We start from the raw sequence: 18,632 nt of genomic DNA, 5'->3' as shown, positions 1-18,632 counted from the left end.
TAGGAACCAAGGAAAATGGGCATCGGTTAATAAGCAACAATTGGTGTTAATTAGCAATAATGAAGCAAAAAGAGAGACCTTAGAAATACCTAGAGCCACCAACACGCACGCCTCGGTTTGTGAACCAACAGGTAATAATGACGGCTGAACTAGAAGGTCAGATGCAATGCGCCTTTTGAGAAACGCATTAATGAATCTCTGTAACTGCCCAAAACATACCCATTGAGTTTCTCGGGCAACTACTGCCTCTCTGGCTCCTTGATTCGTCCCCGAAAGCCGAGAACGAATTAAGGGGGGGCTAATGTATGGCCCCTAACATCCAAGTCCGTTTGGGCCTTGGGCCATGGGTCAATAGTATGGCCCAAGGGTCTAACCTCCGTTCCGCTCGAGATCCCGGCTCGAGCCCACAATAACTACGAGCCTAAGTTGGGTGTTGTTCAAATGCCAGATAAGCGGACAACAGATTCCAGCTCACATATTGCTCGGCAAGTCATCCCTAGACAATATGCAAATGTTCGATTACATCGCCCTGTGAGTGCTCGGCAGTGCCTTAGGAAACTTCGCCGCCGAGCACACTTGCAGTAATGGGAACCATTTCCAAAGCCACTCACACCTAAACATCCACTTAAAATTAACGACATTGGACCTCTCCCCCCCACTAATAATTGGCTATGAAAAGGAGAAACTAAAGAATGGAGAGGGGGATGCAATTTTGTGGAGAGAAAAGAGAAAGAGAAAGAGAGTCTAAGAGGAAGAAACACAGAGAAAGAGAGAAAAGTGATCTCATTGAGTCTTTAAATCTAGAACGACCTAAAGTAGGATACCCAAACCCACCATACAAATAAGTTGTGAGCCCAAGTAGGGGTTTAGCCCAATAACCCTGTCTTTGGCGCACACAAAGTCTATTATAATTTTTTTTTTAACTTCCTTCCCTAGAAAAAAAAAAAAATATATATATATATATATATATATATATATCCAAAATCCCATACAACACCCTCACATTTTTTTCCCCCCTAAAGTTGCATTTTTTTATTATTAATTATTTAAAAAATTATTTTATTAATTGTTAGGATATATTCCTCAAATCAAGGGATAAAAATTAATTATAATTTAATTCAGCTAAAACTTTATCATCTAAGTTTCAGAAATTTAAATCCTACTCCAACTAAAAATATATTATCAAAATTTCAAAAATTATATATATATTCAACAATGATCTTTCCATAAAATTAATTATTCTTGACTCTCACGTTTTTGTTTTTTGTTTTGTTTTTTTTTTTTTTCTCGTTTTTTTTTTTCATGTTGCAACTTATGTACGCATATGTATTTGTATATGATAATTTTAATTAAATAAATTCATATTACTTATTCAGTTATTCTTATTTGTTTCTAAATTTTCACGTATGGATATTATGTCAAAGGAAGTCCACTATGTATTTGTGTGTTTTAAGTTTTGTTTATTCTATGTGTCTAGTTTGTAATTTCCAATTAGCTTAACTGGTAAACTTTTTGATGGTTGAATAAAAGATCTAGGATTCAATTCCCACCTATACCAAAAACCGATTGGTGTCTTGATTTGATGATAAATGAGTTATTATCAAGAATGGACGTCATAGGTTGAAACTCTTGTAAACACAAAACTTCTCAATTGCGGAAAATCAAACAACTGAAATAAAATATGGTTTGCAAATATAAATTTGTAATGATGAATAATGAGTACAATCTCTATTTCAATTTTTTTACAAAAGAATACCCTCTGATTCTATCTTCTTTGAACTTGACCCGAACAAGAAATCTTCTTGACTTTGGTTGGAAGATGGATTGAACTATCTTCACAACAATTCTTTAACTTTGAGCTTATTACAGATTTATTATTCTTCAAGTATTCGAATGTGAAGGCTTTTAGGTTGAAGTTCTTTGGGGCTTTAGAGGTTTGATTCGTTGAGCTTCAAAGATTTGGAGTTTGTTGAAGTTTATGAAGGCTTTTCAACTTAATTCTAATAGAACTTCAAAGAACTTCTTTGAATGTTCTTCATGTGTACTTGAGGTAGAATCATGTAGAATTTCTCTAGAGTTTTGACGTCTAAGAAAAATTGTGTGGAATAAGAGGAGGTATGCTCTCTATTTATAGTGGTTTCAAAGGATAAGTCCCACTAGGGGTGTCAATTCGGGTTAACATGTCGGGTTTGTGTTGTGTCGAGGTAGGGGTATTCAACTAAATGGCTCGACCCTAACCCGGCCCATTTAATAATCGTGTCATGATCCTTCAACCCTAACCTAACCTGTTAATAAGGCAGATTGACTTGATGCAACCCATTTGACACGCTTAATAAACGAGTCGTGTTGGGTTGACACAATGTAACATAACCCATTTCAACTTGCATAATATTTAATATAACATCCATCTATAATTTTTTTTTTTTTGTATCCTAAAAGCAGTGCATACACTTCAAGTTTTCAACCCACATTTAAAATAATATAGTTCAACAAAAATATAACATTCATCTAGAAATAAGTTCTTTACACTCTAAAAGAAGTGCATACACTTCAACTCAAATTCAAAATAATATAGTTCAACAAAAACAACATAGTTTAACAAAAACAACATAGTTCAAAAAAAATATAATATCCTTAGAACTCGTCAAATGCTAAGTATCAATATTGAAAAAATTGGAGCAAATAGTAGACTAATCCTGACTATGACTACGATTATCATCCATAGAGAGAGAGAGAGAGAGAGAGAGAGAGAGAGAAATAACTTGTTTAAGACTTTGAGTTTGAGAATTGGACATGAGAGAGAGAGAGAGAGCAATAACTTGTTTAAGACTTTGAGTTTGAGAATTGGACATGAGACTATAAAATAGTAGAGTGAGTAATATTGCTGAAATAAATAAATAATTAGATATTTATAAGAAGTTTTAGAGATTTAGGGTTTAGAGATCTAGGGTTTGTAAAATTTCAATTTTCAATTATATTCTTTGTAAGTTTTTGTAATTACTCACTTTTCTTTTTAAATTTAAAATATATATTGAATATAAAAGGTATTTGACAAATTTAAAATAAAATGAATATTTATTTGTTATACGAGTTAAATAGGTTGTATTAAGTGGGTCATTTTAGGTTGACACAAATAAATTGGCGTGTCAAACGTGTCTATTACGAGTTATGCAGGTTGACCCGCTTATAACACGTTTCTTATTGTGTTGCTTTCAGGTCGACCCGTTTATGACCCAAACCCATTAAGGCACAACCCTAACCCGCTGTCGGGTTTATGTCATGTTCGCGGGTTGGGTCGAACATTGACACCCCTAAGTCCCACTTGAGATTGACCTCCTTGCAGATAATTATCGCTATTTTTTATTTATTTTAATAGTGATAATAATTAACTATTATCATTCCAATTTAATTGAGATATTTATCTCTATGGCAAAACTACTATTTTCATCCCTATATTTTTACTCCATTCCCACTTTGGTCCCTCCTTTTTTATTTTACCATTTTTAGTCCCTAAAATGAAAAGCACGTTCTATTTTAGTTCCTACCGTCATCTCACTAATGTAAATTATCTACATGGCAAACGAAATGAACTATTGGCACACAAAATGCTAATGTGACCATTAAAATATAAAAATAATAATTTTTATTTGGCATTAAAAAATGCCACATCAACATTCAAATTTAAAAAATTAATTTATTAATTTTAGCTAAATTAAAAAAATTAAAAAAAATAATTAAAAACCAAAAATCACATGAATTAAGATCTAAGTTTATCTCGAACAAAAACAACAAGAGCACCAACCCTGATTGAAGAACACAAAATTAAAAACAAAAAATCACAAACCTAGAAAATAAGAATACAAAATTAAACTTTAGATCCACATTAGATTAAACATGAACACAAAATTTAAAAACCAAAATTTGGATTTCTGGGTTTTGTAAACCCTCTTTCTCCCTCTCTCGAATTTAAGGCTCAGATTTTTATATTTATTTTTAATTTCCATTCAATGAGATTCCTGGGTTTTGACTCTACGCGTGTGTATTCAAGTTTGAGATTGCAAGTGGAGAGGTTTTGTTTTTAGGTGCAAAGTTCTTTGGCTTTACGTTTCATTCTTGGGTTTTGTTTTAGTTGTGTGTTTCTCTTTCAGTTCAGGTTTTGAATCATTTGGCAAAATTTGGGAAGGAGATAGGCATGAGACATGAGCTGGTTGATAATTTGTTGGCCTAAACACAAACACATTAGAATTCACACCAACATTCTTCACAAACAAAGATAAAATTGAAAAATTAAACATGAACACATTAAACATTTGAACAAGAACACAAACCCAAAAAATTTAAAACCCAAAAAATTAAATTCAAATCCACATCAACACAAAATTAAACATGAACAAATTCAAAAAATAAAACCCCCACACCAGTACACCACCAACGCATCAACCACAAAAATCAAACCCAGATTTTTAGCCCCCCAAACACTAAATTCAAACCCAGATTTTCAGCCCCCAAACATAAAACTGAAAACCCAAATTTTCTTATACTTTCTGAGAAACCAAACACAAAACTCAGATCCAAACCTTAGAGCTAAAACCAAACCACCTCCAACCTTAGATTCAAAACTATCAAACCCAAACGAAATGAACCTCAGACCTAAAATCGGCTTAATGAGAGTACTAAACTCCACAAAACCGTTGGATAGATAACACCCAGCGAAGCAAGAAGTTAACAAAGCTTTTTTTTTTTTTTTTTTTTTTTCTTTGGGTTATGGCTACTCTGCAGTTTGCACTCCACGGAGAGAAAAAGTTTGTTTTCTTGTTTGGAAAAAGGTTTGTTAAATCATTCAAAAGATTTTAAATTTCACTTGCTAGCTAGGTTAGATAGATGATATTGACCTTCACCATGGTGTTGGGTCTGAAGGGCACCCAAGTTAACTGAGGTATTGCTGGCTAAAGGGCACCCAGGCTAAGAACAAGTAACGTGCTTCATCAATGAATTGGCTTGTACTTCCCATCCCATAAAAAAAATAAAAATAAGAATTGGCTTGTGTTCTTAAATTTGGGTTGGTATTCTTGTTGTTTTGTTTAAGATAAACTTCGATCTTAATTCATGATTTTTGGTATTTAATTCTGTTTTTTTTAATTATTTTTATTTAGTTAATAAATTAAATTTTTTAATTTGAATGCTGATGTAGAATGCCAAATAAAAATTTTATTATTATTTTAATAGTCACATCAGCATTTAGTATGTCAACAGTATACTTCATTTGTCACGTAGACAATTTCCGTTAGTGAGATGATGGTGGGGACTAAAAGTGAAATCGTTTTTCATTTTAGGGACTAAAAACAGTAAAATAAAAAAAGTAGGGACTAAAGTGGGAATGAAGTGAAAATATAGGGACAAAAATAGTATTTCCGCCTATCTCTATTTAATTAGAATAATTATCATCAAGATATTTATCTTTATTTAATTAGGATAATTATTATCTTAAATGACACATGTCAACACTTGATTTATCTAATTTAATGACATATTAATTTAGAATTTGTCACTAAATTTTAATGTAGCATTTTATAATTGGCTTAAAATTTTTCCTCCTACAACTAGCTCCCAAAAAAAAAAAAAAGTTTGTAAGCATTTTGATTTTTTCAATTGACTATCACTATGAAAAATTGGTTCAAAATATATCTTTCATGTGCTATAGTGCAATCTGATTCTAAGTCATTTTTACTTATTGATTATTAAAATTTTATCAATGTTTATCTATTTTTATATTTTAAAATTTTGTTTATGCTTTATGTTAATTTCTTAATATGCGGAATTCCTCCCATATTTCTTCAAAAGTCAATCTAACTAAATTCAATTTAGAATTCCTCCTATATCTTTATAGATAATAGATAAAATTTGGTTAAATTAGATTCATTGGTTCAAATTCCAATGTAAGTCTATCTTCACTCAACTTCTTTTTCATTTTTTTAAAGTTCTAAAATTTGGATTGTTTTTCATGTGCATAAAATTAATATATGTGTTCTTAAAGGCTAAAACACAACATAATTAAAGGCATTACTCAAGTTGTAAAATAGGGTGTCAGCCATTTGAAAGATTTATCAAAATAAAACTTAAAAATGAAATTTCTTTTAGGTGTACAAATACAAATTTTTTAATCAAGTTTGGAATTAATTATTTTAGGATAACTTTATTTATGTAAATATTAGAAAAGATTTAACTATTGTGTTCTCACCATCATTAATAATAAGGAATCATAAAAAAAATTAGGAAAGTTTTTATTGATAATTTGAATTAGAAATATTATATGTAAGGGCAAAAATACAAAATTATGCATTTTAATAATTTTATATAATAATAATAATAATAATAATTTATTTTGTTAAAAACGAGTTCTAAAATTATGTAATATTTACTCATTTAGTTATTATTCCTATATATATATATATATATATTTATATCCATTATTAAAGCAGTGCAACACACGAGAATTTCACTAAAAAAAGATAAAAGTTAAAAAGTTGAGCTTTTAAGCTAATGTCTAATAAACACGCATATTCATTAGTTTTCAATTACCAATTTCTTAGTGCCGCTCTTTCTCAAAAGTAAAAAATAAAAATTGACAAGGTTGGCAGTTTTCATAGGAGAGTTTTGTTTTATGTCGATGCCCGGCCTCAATTGGAGCAGAAAATCGCTACCGTCAGCCCTTCGTTCGACCACCCGCCTTGACAACGCTCCCACGCGCGCGGGACCTGTTGGAGGCCCCTCTCGATTGGTTGGTGTGCTTGGTGTGGTTCAAGCGGAGCTTCGGGTGCTCTCTCTCTCAGTGGAGGAAGGTATTTTTCTACCTTTGGCAATGTGACAGGAATTATGGCCATATTTTAAGGGAATTACCAAAGGTAAGTGAAGTCACCACCAATCATTAGGTTTTTCTAAAGTTTTATTGGTCACCTGTTTCTAGTTGATTTTATTACTGATCCTAAGCTTAAGAAAAAGGGTCTTTTTTCCTAATCTAATGTGGATGGTAAAAAGTCTTGATTCATGAGTCCGAAAGTTTGGTTATGTGTGGGGAAGGTGTTAGGCACCCCACAATGCCTGTCCAGTGACAGTTTTTTGTTTTGATAAAATCTAAATTTTTGGAGATTGGTAGTAAAAAACATTATTTTGGCATTGGCTTTTGGGCCTTCACATGCATGGGGGCTTTGAGGTTTGGCTTTTGAATAGATGTGGTCCTAATCTATGCTTTCTTAAGGCATTTAGGCAAAGTACCAGATTTCCAAGGCAAAAATCCAACGACATGTCACCTTACTTTCGCGACGGAAATTAGGCATCGCTTTGCCTTAGGTAGCATGGAATGTGAAAATCACACCAAGAGGGGTGAGCAGGTATATATATATATACATACATCATGCATAATGCAAGCACATAAAGTAGGAAAGTAAATGCCTACATTCCTAGAGCATGGTCCAAAATATAGGTGCAGAAAAAAGTAAACAGGGGTTGCCATACTCTAGAGATAAGGACGAATGGTACACAGCATGATATACCTAATACAACCCATCTAAGAGAGAAAGGAGGGAGGAAGGAGGGGGGTTTAAAAGAGTACATAACAAAATAGGAGAGGCTAGACCCCTAAATCTATTGAACATGCCGCTTGGCATATCTACATACTTGCGTCTTCGCCCTTTTTGCTTGTGCTTGGGAGACCGTGCCCTAGCTCCATGCGTTCTCGATCCATATGTGTACATGCAAAGGTAAAAACAAGAAACCAACAAACAAGCAATGGAAGGAAAAGATGCAAAGAGCATATGAAAGAGGCATAAAACAGACAAGCATGATAGACATAGCAAGCAAACAAGTGAGAAGACAAACAAGTAAGAAAGCAAACAAAAGGTGGTGTCCGCGAGGGACAAATGTAGGGGTGGATCGAATATCCATAACTTCATTGTGTTGAAGCATGGATGACACACTAGCAAGCAAGACTCTTGCATGGACATGTGAGCAAGCATGACAAGATGCATAGAAATCCAACGGGTGGCACAAACAAGCATGGCAAGCATATCATTGCACGGAGAGAAAAGGGGAAAGGTATGTACGAAGAAACTAGCATCATGGTGATGCATCCGAAATGGTTACAACCAACGGGCCTCACGGGCGTCGAATGTAACCACACAACCACAAACCCGCTAAGGGCGTCAAGCGTGGCAAAGCCAAGAACTAGAGAGGCTAACATAGAAGATAAAGCATAGAATCAAGCAAATATAGACATGCAAATAAGGATGATCCAAACCCTTTGATATGGGCCAAGGTGTACGGATGATGATCAAGACCATAAAAGGGGTCAAGATCTAAATCCTACTGAATGGCCAAAACACAAGAAAGAAAGACAAAAGTGACAAAAGGGCTACAATAGCATATGGCATGACAAACATAGCCTAGGTCTAGGCACACAAACATGGCATGGGGCGCACAAGCACATAGGAGGTAGTATAAAGCATGTAGAGAACATAGATACATGCATGTAAACACAATGATCTACACATATGAGCATATTAAATATGCATGTAAGCATATGAATGTACATCTAAGCATGCGGATGTAAGCATAAAAACATGGAATAGATCCAAGCAAGGCATAGTTAATAACATCATACAAGCATGTGAGCATGTAACCCTAACATCAACCTAGAACAAAAAGAGGAACAAAGCATAGGAAAACATGGCATATAACATAAGCATGTAGATCTAAACATATAAGCATGTAAAGATGTAGATTTGAGCATGAAACATGGCATAAGGCATAAAAAGCAAGGAGATGTTGGCTAGAAGCACAAATAAACCACTTAACATGCTAAAGAAAGTAATAAATCATGTTATTCAAGCAAAAAGAGCAAGATAAATATTATAAAAAAATTTAAAAGGTTAGGGGTGTGGATAGTAGCTAAAAAGTTACATCCACACCCCTAAACCCCAAATCCAAAGTGTAGAACCAAGGAGAGAAAGATAAGGTATAAGAACAATACCTTGTATTTTTGATGAAGAAGAAAAATCAAGAGGTTTTGATGTGTTTTTTTTTGTGTTTGAAGAGAGCAGGGCGCCTAGGAGTTTCTCTTTTTTTGGGTTTGAAGGGTGCCTAGGGCCTTTTATAGCCCCAACACTATTTTTGAGGCGACGGCCCTTCAAGGGCTTCCACCTTCAAAAGGCCTTGGACTGGGTTGATCTTGGCACCCTTAGAAAGATCTTGACTTCCTGTTTCTGAAAAGGTATGGAACTTGAAAATCCAACAGTCGAATCAAAAGTTATGGCTCTCAGAAGTTAGTGGTGCATCGATCGATGTATTAACCCGATTTTCATGATATCTTGGCCGTTCTAACTTTGATTTCAACCTATGAATAGTCGTTGGACTGTGAATTTGATAATCTTTGCAATGACGTCAGTTTCAACCCTTTCTGACGACTGGATCAAAATTGAGGTTTTTGGGGCCTGCCAAAAGTCAACTCCAAGTCAAGTTTGGTCAAACTGGGTCAAAGTTTCCAAAAATCTCTGAGAAGCTTAGGTTTGATGAAAATTGTTGTTTTGTGAGGGTTTTGACCTTGTTTGACCTTCAGTCAACCCAGGGTTGACTAGGGGCATTTTGGTCGTTTTGGCTGAAAGAGGCACTTTGGGTGCTCCGGTGTCCGAACGAGTTGTGCCACGTCATTCTAGATGTTCTCACGGTCCCATAGAGAGAAAATAATATCTTTGGATTTTTTGAGATCCGACATGCAAATCGAGAGCGACCAAAATACAGTATCAACATTTAATATCCTGGTAGTGGTTTTAGAGATTGAGGCTTGGGCTGTCATTATATGGACTTTTTGTTGTTGTTGTTGTTTTGCTGAAACTATATAGGCTATTTTGGAACACAAGAGATTGAACTGTTACATGAGGCAACCCAAGTGCACCCCAGGAAGATTATGGAAAAGGAAAATTAATGCATGTCAATAACATAGTAAATAAACATCAAAATTATTATTTTGTGATTAGTATTCGTAAAATTTATGTAATAGAATCTATAGTATTTTTAACATTATATCTCAGTTGCTTTAAACACTAATGAGAGGCAATTGGGGTGTCGCTTGTACCTATATAACTTTTTTGAAAATCTTTGAATAAAAAAAAAAATCCCTCTAATACTTTTTTATTTTATAAAAAAAACTGCAATACCAATATGTATTAAACTGGTGTAGGAAAAAATATACAATTTAATTTTTGTAATTATTTAATTTTGGTATTTTTTTTATGTAATTTTCGTTATTTTAAGTTTAAGTTATTTATTTCCTTATTTTTGGGTGTTTTTAATGCTTTTTAGGTCAAATTTGATTCATGTTATGGTTAGATATTAATTAGGAGTTATTTTAAAATATATTTTCTTATTTGTCAAGTTTTATGGAGCCCTTAAATAGGCCTCTAAGTTTGTAAATGTTTATTTTTATAGAGATCATTATCAATAAAATTGCAAAGTTTTTCTCAAACTTTTCTCTGGTGGATTCAAGGAACTTTTCATGGATTCGAGATTTATTACTAGAAATTAACAGTTTAATTTCTATTCTATCAAATAGAGTATCGTATGTGCTTTTTTCTGGCTTCCACAACATCATAAACTCGAGAACTTACAAAAGGGCAATCCTCCCTACATGCTGACAACAAAGGGGAAGGCAGTAGATTGCCATTGTTAAAACAAAAGGATGCATTAGAATTAAAAGCTAATTTAGCAAAGGAGTGAGTTGTAACGTTGCAAACTCTCTTGACCCCAAAAAAAAAAAAGAAAAAAAAGAAAAAAGAAAAAAGAGGAGTAACTAGAAAAGTCTTTAGCTAAACATAGTGTTATCTAACACTATGGAAATGGACCCGTCAACACAATGGCGGAACCACTCGAGTACCCAGGGGGACCTTGGTGCCCCCAAATTTTTTGAAAAAAAATTAAGGATATATATATTTTTTTGGAATTATCCTAACTAATTTAAAAATTTGTAAAGAACCTTATCATTTTGGCCCCCAACCTGATAATATATATATATATATATATATATATTTATATTTATCACTAATTGGATTTTATTTTATTTAAATGAAAGTTATATTTATTTTTAGACTTTTTTATAAGATTTTTAGACTTTCTTAAATTTGGATTTTATTTTATTTAAATGAAAGTTTTTTATCAGATTTTTAGACTTTCTTAAATATATATATATATGTCAAATAATTACAATAATTCAACATTTACTGTCTTTAAAATGAACATGTAGATATTTTAATAATTACCTCAATGATTAAAAGAGAAAAAAAATTCTAATTTTCATACCAACACATTTACTTGTACCATATCAATAGAAAAATTGAACATTCAGAGGCTTTGTTGAATGCTGATTCACTGCACCAAGCCACCGCAGGTGACTCTCACTCTCTTCGTTTGCCTTTTTCTTCTTCTTTCTAGTTCTTTCCTTTAGGCTGCTGCAGTTTTGTGATTTGCAATGTAAAACGTAAATCTAATAAAGCTTGAAGCTTCCATGACTAGACTAGACACAAAAAGAAGACAAGCTTGAGCCTTGAAGCTTCTGTGTAGGCCCTCACCCCTATGCAGCACCATGTCCCTGACCGGTTGACCACTTTCCCAATTCCCACTATTTCCCAGGTAGTTTATTTTACTTTTCATTTGTTTTCTTTTGTTTTTCTTTATAATATATTAATTATTATTATAATAATCAAAATATTATATACCATGGTACATTTATAATATATTATTTGTTATTATAATATTCAATATATTTATATCACAGTACATTATAAAGGTACATGATTAAAATATACTACTATATTAACATGGTACATTTATAATATATTATAAATGTGTCTGGCCAAAAGATATTAATTTTTTCAAGAATTATTTTACTAACTTTTAACTTAACTTAATTTTTTGTTTAATATTTTTTAATGTAAAAAATTATAAGATTTGGTTATTAATAAATGATGGCCATGTCGTATTTGAAGGGTTAGACTTTTTAAAATAATTATATTTTAAACATTATTTAATAATCATGGACTCATTTTATTATTTATTATCGTTCTTAAATTGCTATCATATTTCTCTAAAAAAAAAAAAACAGATATCATATTAACAATATATGAAAAATAAATGTTTAAAAATATATAAAACATATAAATACAATTTTTTATAATTAATTAATATCCGTATCCCGTTGCGCACATGTTGTATCTGAATTTTTCAAAAAAATTTCATATTGCCATGTTGTTAGGAATGCTATAAGCATATGGATAATAATTGTTGTATTGAGATTTAGTTAGTTAGTTAGTTACAATTCCAAGCATGTTAATCACATTTAGCACATGTTGAAATTATTAATGAATATGGGGAATAATAGAACCTAGTTAGTTAGTTACAATTCCAAGCATGTTAATCACATTTAGCATATGTTGGAATTATTAATGCACATGGGGAACATGGGGAATAATAGAACCAATAGGATGAGGCCATGTGAACCAATGAAATTAGAGCTAGTCTCCTATAAATACATGATTGTAATCCAATATGAGGAATCAATGAAGAATAAACCAATTTGTTAGTGCATTTCTCTCTCTTAATCTCTCTCTTTCTCTATGGAGGGTGACTACCTCGAATTAAGTCAATTTCCCTATAATCCCTATCCATTCCCCTATAATTCTCATTAATCTCCATTAGGAACCACCGGGTTCCTATCACATGTTGTACCCAAATTGATGTTAACTTTGTTACACAACCATAACCATCTTTGCATCTACCTTCCAAAAACACAATAAAACACACCAAAAGTAGAACATAGATTTGAGAATCAATCTCTCTCTCTCTCTCTCTCTCTCTCCACGACAATCTAAGAAACAATAGTTTTTTTTTTATTAGCTATTTTTTTTTTTTATAATTTTAATATCTAAGATCTGAAAAATGAAAATCTCCTAACAAAATTTTACTCCTTTTTTTTTTCTTCTCCATTTGTTCCCTTTTATTATTTCTCTCATTTTTTCCACCTTTGTCTTCTCTCCTTGTTTCTTTTCCTTCCTCATCTTCTCACTTTCAAGTCTAAGCCATGCAGATTATGAGGAAGCAAACAACTTGGTTTAGGATAATTATTGAGTACTCCCGGAGTACTATAAATTCATACTCCCCCCCTCACATAATTGTGAATTCCATTAATTAAATTCATGGTGGGATCCACAATTCATGTGAGAGGGGAGAGTATGCATTTATGGTACCCCGGAGTATTCAATAATTTTCCCTTAGTTTATTGGTGGAGGCATTGAAGAGTGGGACTTGACCAAAGTGAATTATGGCAGATTTTTGGTGAGTTTTAGGAAAGTTGTGTAAAATCTTGTTGGGACGACAATTTTGCCTTGCCCTACTTGACCTACCTCTCCCTACTTTGCCCCACATGGGTTTTCCTTGCCCTGCAAAGGTTGTGGGCCGAGGATGGGGAGAGATTTTAGCCCTGCACCGTGGGGCGGGGATGAGTTTAGAATTTTTAGACCCAACTACCCCACATTAATAAGGGTTAAATTGTAAATTTTTTCATACCCTAAAACCCTACTATTTAAACAAATATATCATCAACTTATTTTGTTCTACCCAACAAGGATCTCTACCTTTTTTTTCTTTTTTTCTCTATCAAGGTTGGAAATAAGGTACCAATTTTAACATTTTCTTTTATCTTTTATTATAAAAAAATTTATATACTATTGAATCATTGATTTTGTATTATGAATTTTTGTTTTTGTTGTGATATTGTCTTGTTAAACATTTTAATAATATTATTCAATTTTTGCTAAAAATTAATTTGATTTGATGGGATAAATTTATTTTTAATTTCAAGTATATTTTTAATAACGAAATAGGTTTTATTGAAAACAATTGCAATAGTTGTGGGCAAATTAACAAGAAGTAAAGTTTTATAGGGTGGGGTGGAGCTTCGCGGGCCCCCAAGGGGAGGGGATCAAGGGAGTCAATCTTGTACTGGAGGTTGTATTGGTTTAACTAGTGGAACAATATATTTCGGTACCGGTCAATACCAGTGTACCATTTCGGGTTTACCGTTATTTTTTATATTTATAAATATATATATTATAATAAATATAAAAGTTTACCATAAAAAAATACCTCAATTCAGAAAAAATTATTCATGGTTTTAGACTTTAATATCAATTAAAAGAAAAAGAAAAAAAATACAATATGAAAAATAGAAAACTTAATTGTTCATTGTATACTAAGAAAACAAATAATGCTAATAAGTTACAATATTTACCATAAACAACAAGTGAAGGAATGAATTAAAGCCAAAAAAAAAAAAAAAGAATGTGAAGGAATGAAAGAAAAGAAAAAAAGAAAGAAAGAAAGAAAGAAAGATGGACACGTGATGACTCTAAAATAGCAAAACATATACAATAAGTGCATTAAATTGCCACACCACTTCCACCTAACCATCTGACATCATTAACTAAATAGTTAGATAAGAAAATTTGAAAGATACAAAGTTGAAACCACACAATTGTAGTGCATTAGTAGTGAAGAAACCAAAGATGCAGGAAGAAGTTGCAATGGTAGCTACAATCGAGAGGAATGGGATCTAAATTAGAAAAGGGTATAGAAGGAAAAAAAAAAATGAAAGATTTGGAGCATAGATCTTAGCCAGTAAGCACCAAGTTAGTGAGTCACAGACCCATTTTTCTCATCTTCTTCTTCATTTTCTTTCTCTTTTTTCTTCTTGTTTGTACCGGTCCAAAACCTCTTTACCGGCCGAAATGCCCAAAGTATCCCGAAATGACCAGAACAGACCGGTACGACCTGGTATACGAGGCGGTATGAATCACAGCAATTTCTGTATAGGTGATGGTTTTGGTATGAAAATTTCCGGCCATACCAGCCGGTATGATACGAAATTGACTATTGGCTATGGGGCAAGAAAATTTTCTCCATCATGCGGGATGGGACAAGAATGGAGGAAGAAAAAACCATGTAGAGTAGGGGCAAAGACCCATCTTTCAGACCCGCCCCACCTCGCCCCATTGCCATCCCTAAAATCTTGGCTATTGAGTGATTGATCTTGCTAATGAAATCCTAAATTTTCGATTTTTTTAATAACATAGAGTAGATAAATAATGTTTAAATAAAGTAGTAAAAAAAGCATAGAAAGTCCACTGTTTGTAAAAGAAAGAAATGGAGGCAAAAAAGGAAAGAGTGACTTTTTTGGTTAAATTTAGCTAAAAATCTGGCCTAATCCCATGCAAAATGCTATAAAAGTTGAAACGTAAAGAAATAGCAGACAACTAGACACTTATCTCCAACTTATTATAGTATTATGAATTTTGATTGGACTATCGATCCGAAATTCCTAGGACCATGTCCTACAATTATTGAAGAACAATTAAGCGAGTGAAAACAACACACACTAAACAACAAGGATAACAAATCCTTTTTTATATATATAATGATTAAAGAGCCATACTGGAAATTTTTAGCGCCAGAGATTAAGGGCAATGCAACCTTAATGCTTCAATTAATGCATTCAAATCAGAGTATGATGATCCTCCTTCTTCAACGGCCCTCCTTGCCATCTCTCCAAGTGCCTTGGCTCTGGCCGCTTCTTCACCCACCAAAATTTGCCTCATTGCCCTTTCTATTGCTTCCCTCTTGATACCATCCACCACTCTAGTCCATTGTTGAGCACCAACACTAATTCCAATTTTCAGTACTTGAGTTATCAACTTCTCATTGTAAAACTGCTCAGAAGCCATAGGCCATGTGACCATAGGCACCCCTGAAGCCACTCCTTCCAAGGTCGAGTTCCACCCACAATGAGTCACAAATCCTTCCACTGCTTCATGATCAAGAATCAAAACTTGGGGTGCCCAACCTCTTATAATTAATCCTTTACCTTCCATTCTTTCCTCAAATCCTTTAGGTAGCCAATCTTCCTCTTCTTTCTCATTTTTTCCTTTCCTCACAACCCAAATGAATTGTTGTTCTGAAGCCTCAAGACCCATTGCAAGTTCGAAAAGCTGAGAATCGCTAAAATTTGGCATACTCCCAAAACAAATATAAATAACCGAATTGAGTTTCTTTGTACTAAGCCACTTTAAACATTCATGTTCATCAATGGAAGCTTCCTTTCCCCTTTGGGCTTTATCTTCAGCATCCTTATTGCATAGTGAAACTGGACCTATATGCCATGCCTTTATTCCCAAAACTTTCCTGTAATGATCTGCATAAGCCGGCTCAAGCTCATAGAAGCTGTTAACAACCACCCCATAGCTCGTAAACTCTGACTCCATAGCTTCTTCCAACAACTTGGAAAAGTCTGTTTCAACTTCTTGCAGAGTGAAGTCAGGAAGTTGCATCCTTGTCAACTTTATCTCTCCTGGAAAGCTAGGGATGACAAAAGGTTCAGAATCAGAGAAGACTTTCTTGTGGGGTTCATATAGTTGCAAACTATGTTGTGAAGATTGGGAAAAAAAACTGGTTCCCCCGAAAACAAGCCTAGGAATACCAAATTTAGCTGCAACATCAGTTGCCCATGGAAAGAATAAGTCGGCAACAAGGCAACTAGGTTGGTATTCTTCTAGTAGTTGCTCGAGTGGTTGTTGGAGCATTTTAGTGGCTTTGATAAATTTGTGAGACATATCTAGGGAAGTCACTGAGTCAATATTCTCACATCCTTCAGGCAGGCCAGCCTCTACAGCCGGGAACTTGATGATTTGGATATCAATGTTGATGCCATGCGTTTTGGAGAATAATGGCACTTTGCGAGGAGTAGTGATAATCGTTGCCTTCACACCTCGCGCTGCAAATAGCTTGGCCATGTCCATCGTTGGTATCAGGTGGCCATGGCCCATCAAAGGGAAGAAGAATATGTGAAGCTGACCACTGTTGCTACCCATAACACCTGGAACAAGCGGAAATAGAGAGTTTATTAGGCTAGTCTATATTTTGCAGTGTCGGTATGAGAAATTTGTTAGACATGAACATAGGGAAACAGGAAGACAGGAATACTTTGGAATATTCTTCTTTACGGTGTAAAATGCAACGCTCTCATTTCAGTGTCCACAAGTTGTTGCCCAATCCAGCGGTATGAAGTTATTAGGCTAGGCTGTTATTTCAGCGCCGGAATGAGAAATTTGAGAAAGAATAATATTCTTCTGTCGGTGGTAATAAACACGTTCTTGTGCACTCCAATAATGTCCTGTATAATAGTATATATAATTTATATCCGCATAAATTTTTTTTATTCCTACTAAGGGTCTGTTTGGATAGAGCTGAAAACTAAAAATTGAAACTGAAAACTGAAAAATACTGTAGCAAAATAATTTTTAAATGTGTGAATAGTATCGTGAGACCCATTATTAATGAAAAAGTTGCTGAAAAGTGATATTTGTAGATCCATAAACAATGCACAGACACACTATTCAAGGGAATAAAGTCAAAAGTTCCGGTTTTTGAAAAAAAATAAAAATAAATTCACAAAAACGCAAACGTGCGTCTGGGAAGCGCATTTGCGCTTCCCAAACGCACTCTAAGTGTTGGTTTGGATAGCACTTAAACGTGCAATGTCTGCGTTTTAACGCGTTTTTTTTTTTTTTTTTTTTTTTTTTTTTTTTTTTTTTTTTTTTTTTTTTTCAGGCGCAACTGTTGACCTGGTCTTTTGTGAACAGTGCACTTGTGCACTGTTTACGGGTCCCACAAACTCTATTTTTTATCAACTTTTTCATTAAAAATGTGTCTCACGGTACTATTCACACATTTAAAAATTATTTTGCTACAGTGTTTTCAGTTTTCAGTTTCAGCAAAATAAGTTATATTCAAACAAACCCTTAGTGAATAAACATCACATGATTCATTTATCAAAAAAAAAAAAAAAAATCAAATGATTCACATGGACTGATTAAGAAGGTACGTAGTTGTACCCAAATATGTCAAATGGACTGAAAAAAAAAAGTTTAATATATTACAAATATTACTGCCAAATTTCTTAAAATTAATGCATGTCAATAACATAATAAATAAAAATGTTAAAATCAAGGATGAAACTAGGATCCCGAGTTAGGGGGCTGTAGTATAAAAAGAAAATTATTATAAAATTTCGAGAAAAAAAATTGAAAAAGTTATGAAATTTCAATTAGTATTAACAAATTGTCAACAAATGCATAAACACAACTATTTACTATGCCATTTATCTATTTTGTATCATTTGTGGCTAAAACAAATTCAATTTATATAAACATATAATAATAATAATAAAAATCATCCACTAACATAATTGGGCCCCGCCTCATGTATTTATTGCTATACTTAAATAGTTGCAGGAACGTAGGTGAAATTTTTTATCCAAACTCTAATTTTGGACCCATTTGATCCACTAGTTTTTTTTTTATTTTTATCGTAGAGAAAATATCTTTCAATGTACTAACTCATTGCACAACACGAGTCATTATTGAAACAGAAGAGGCATTAAGCTCTCTGCCCCTCTCTTCTCTATTTCAGATAGTATAAGGGAATTGAGAAATTGAAAAGATAGAGATCTCCTACTCAAATGAGAGAGAGATAGAAAT

The 18,632-nt window shown here is 33.3% G+C and overlaps 1 protein-coding gene across 1 annotated transcript; it reads right to left on the bottom strand.

Annotated features, from left to right (window-relative positions):
• Positions 1–15,371: 15,371 nt before the first annotated feature.
• Positions 15,372–17,203, bottom strand: LOC115967729 (scopoletin glucosyltransferase-like). Its single transcript, XM_031086857.1, has 2 exons — positions 17,077–17,203; positions 15,372–16,969 (listed from the first exon to the last, which is right to left on the bottom strand). Exon 2 carries the CDS (start codon positions 16,962–16,964, stop codon positions 15,555–15,557), a length of 1,410 nt encoding a protein of 469 aa, XP_030942717.1. The 5' UTR covers positions 16,965–16,969; positions 17,077–17,203; the 3' UTR covers positions 15,372–15,554.
• Between the last annotated feature and the right edge of the window lie 1,429 nt (positions 17,204–18,632).

Source organism: Quercus lobata, chromosome 11 (assembly GCF_001633185.2).
Source record: "Quercus lobata isolate SW786 chromosome 11, ValleyOak3.0 Primary Assembly, whole genome shotgun sequence".
Classification (NCBI taxonomy): domain Eukaryota; kingdom Viridiplantae; phylum Streptophyta; class Magnoliopsida; order Fagales; family Fagaceae; genus Quercus; species Quercus lobata.
Note: the sequence above shows the minus strand (reverse complement) of the source record. Positions and strands in the feature narration are given on the sequence as shown.

Excerpts from the sequence above, each read along its gene's own strand:
- LOC115967729 (XM_031086857.1), bottom strand. The coding sequence starts at position 16,964 with ATGGGTAGCAACAGTGGTCAGCTTCACATATTCTTCTTCCCTTTGATG.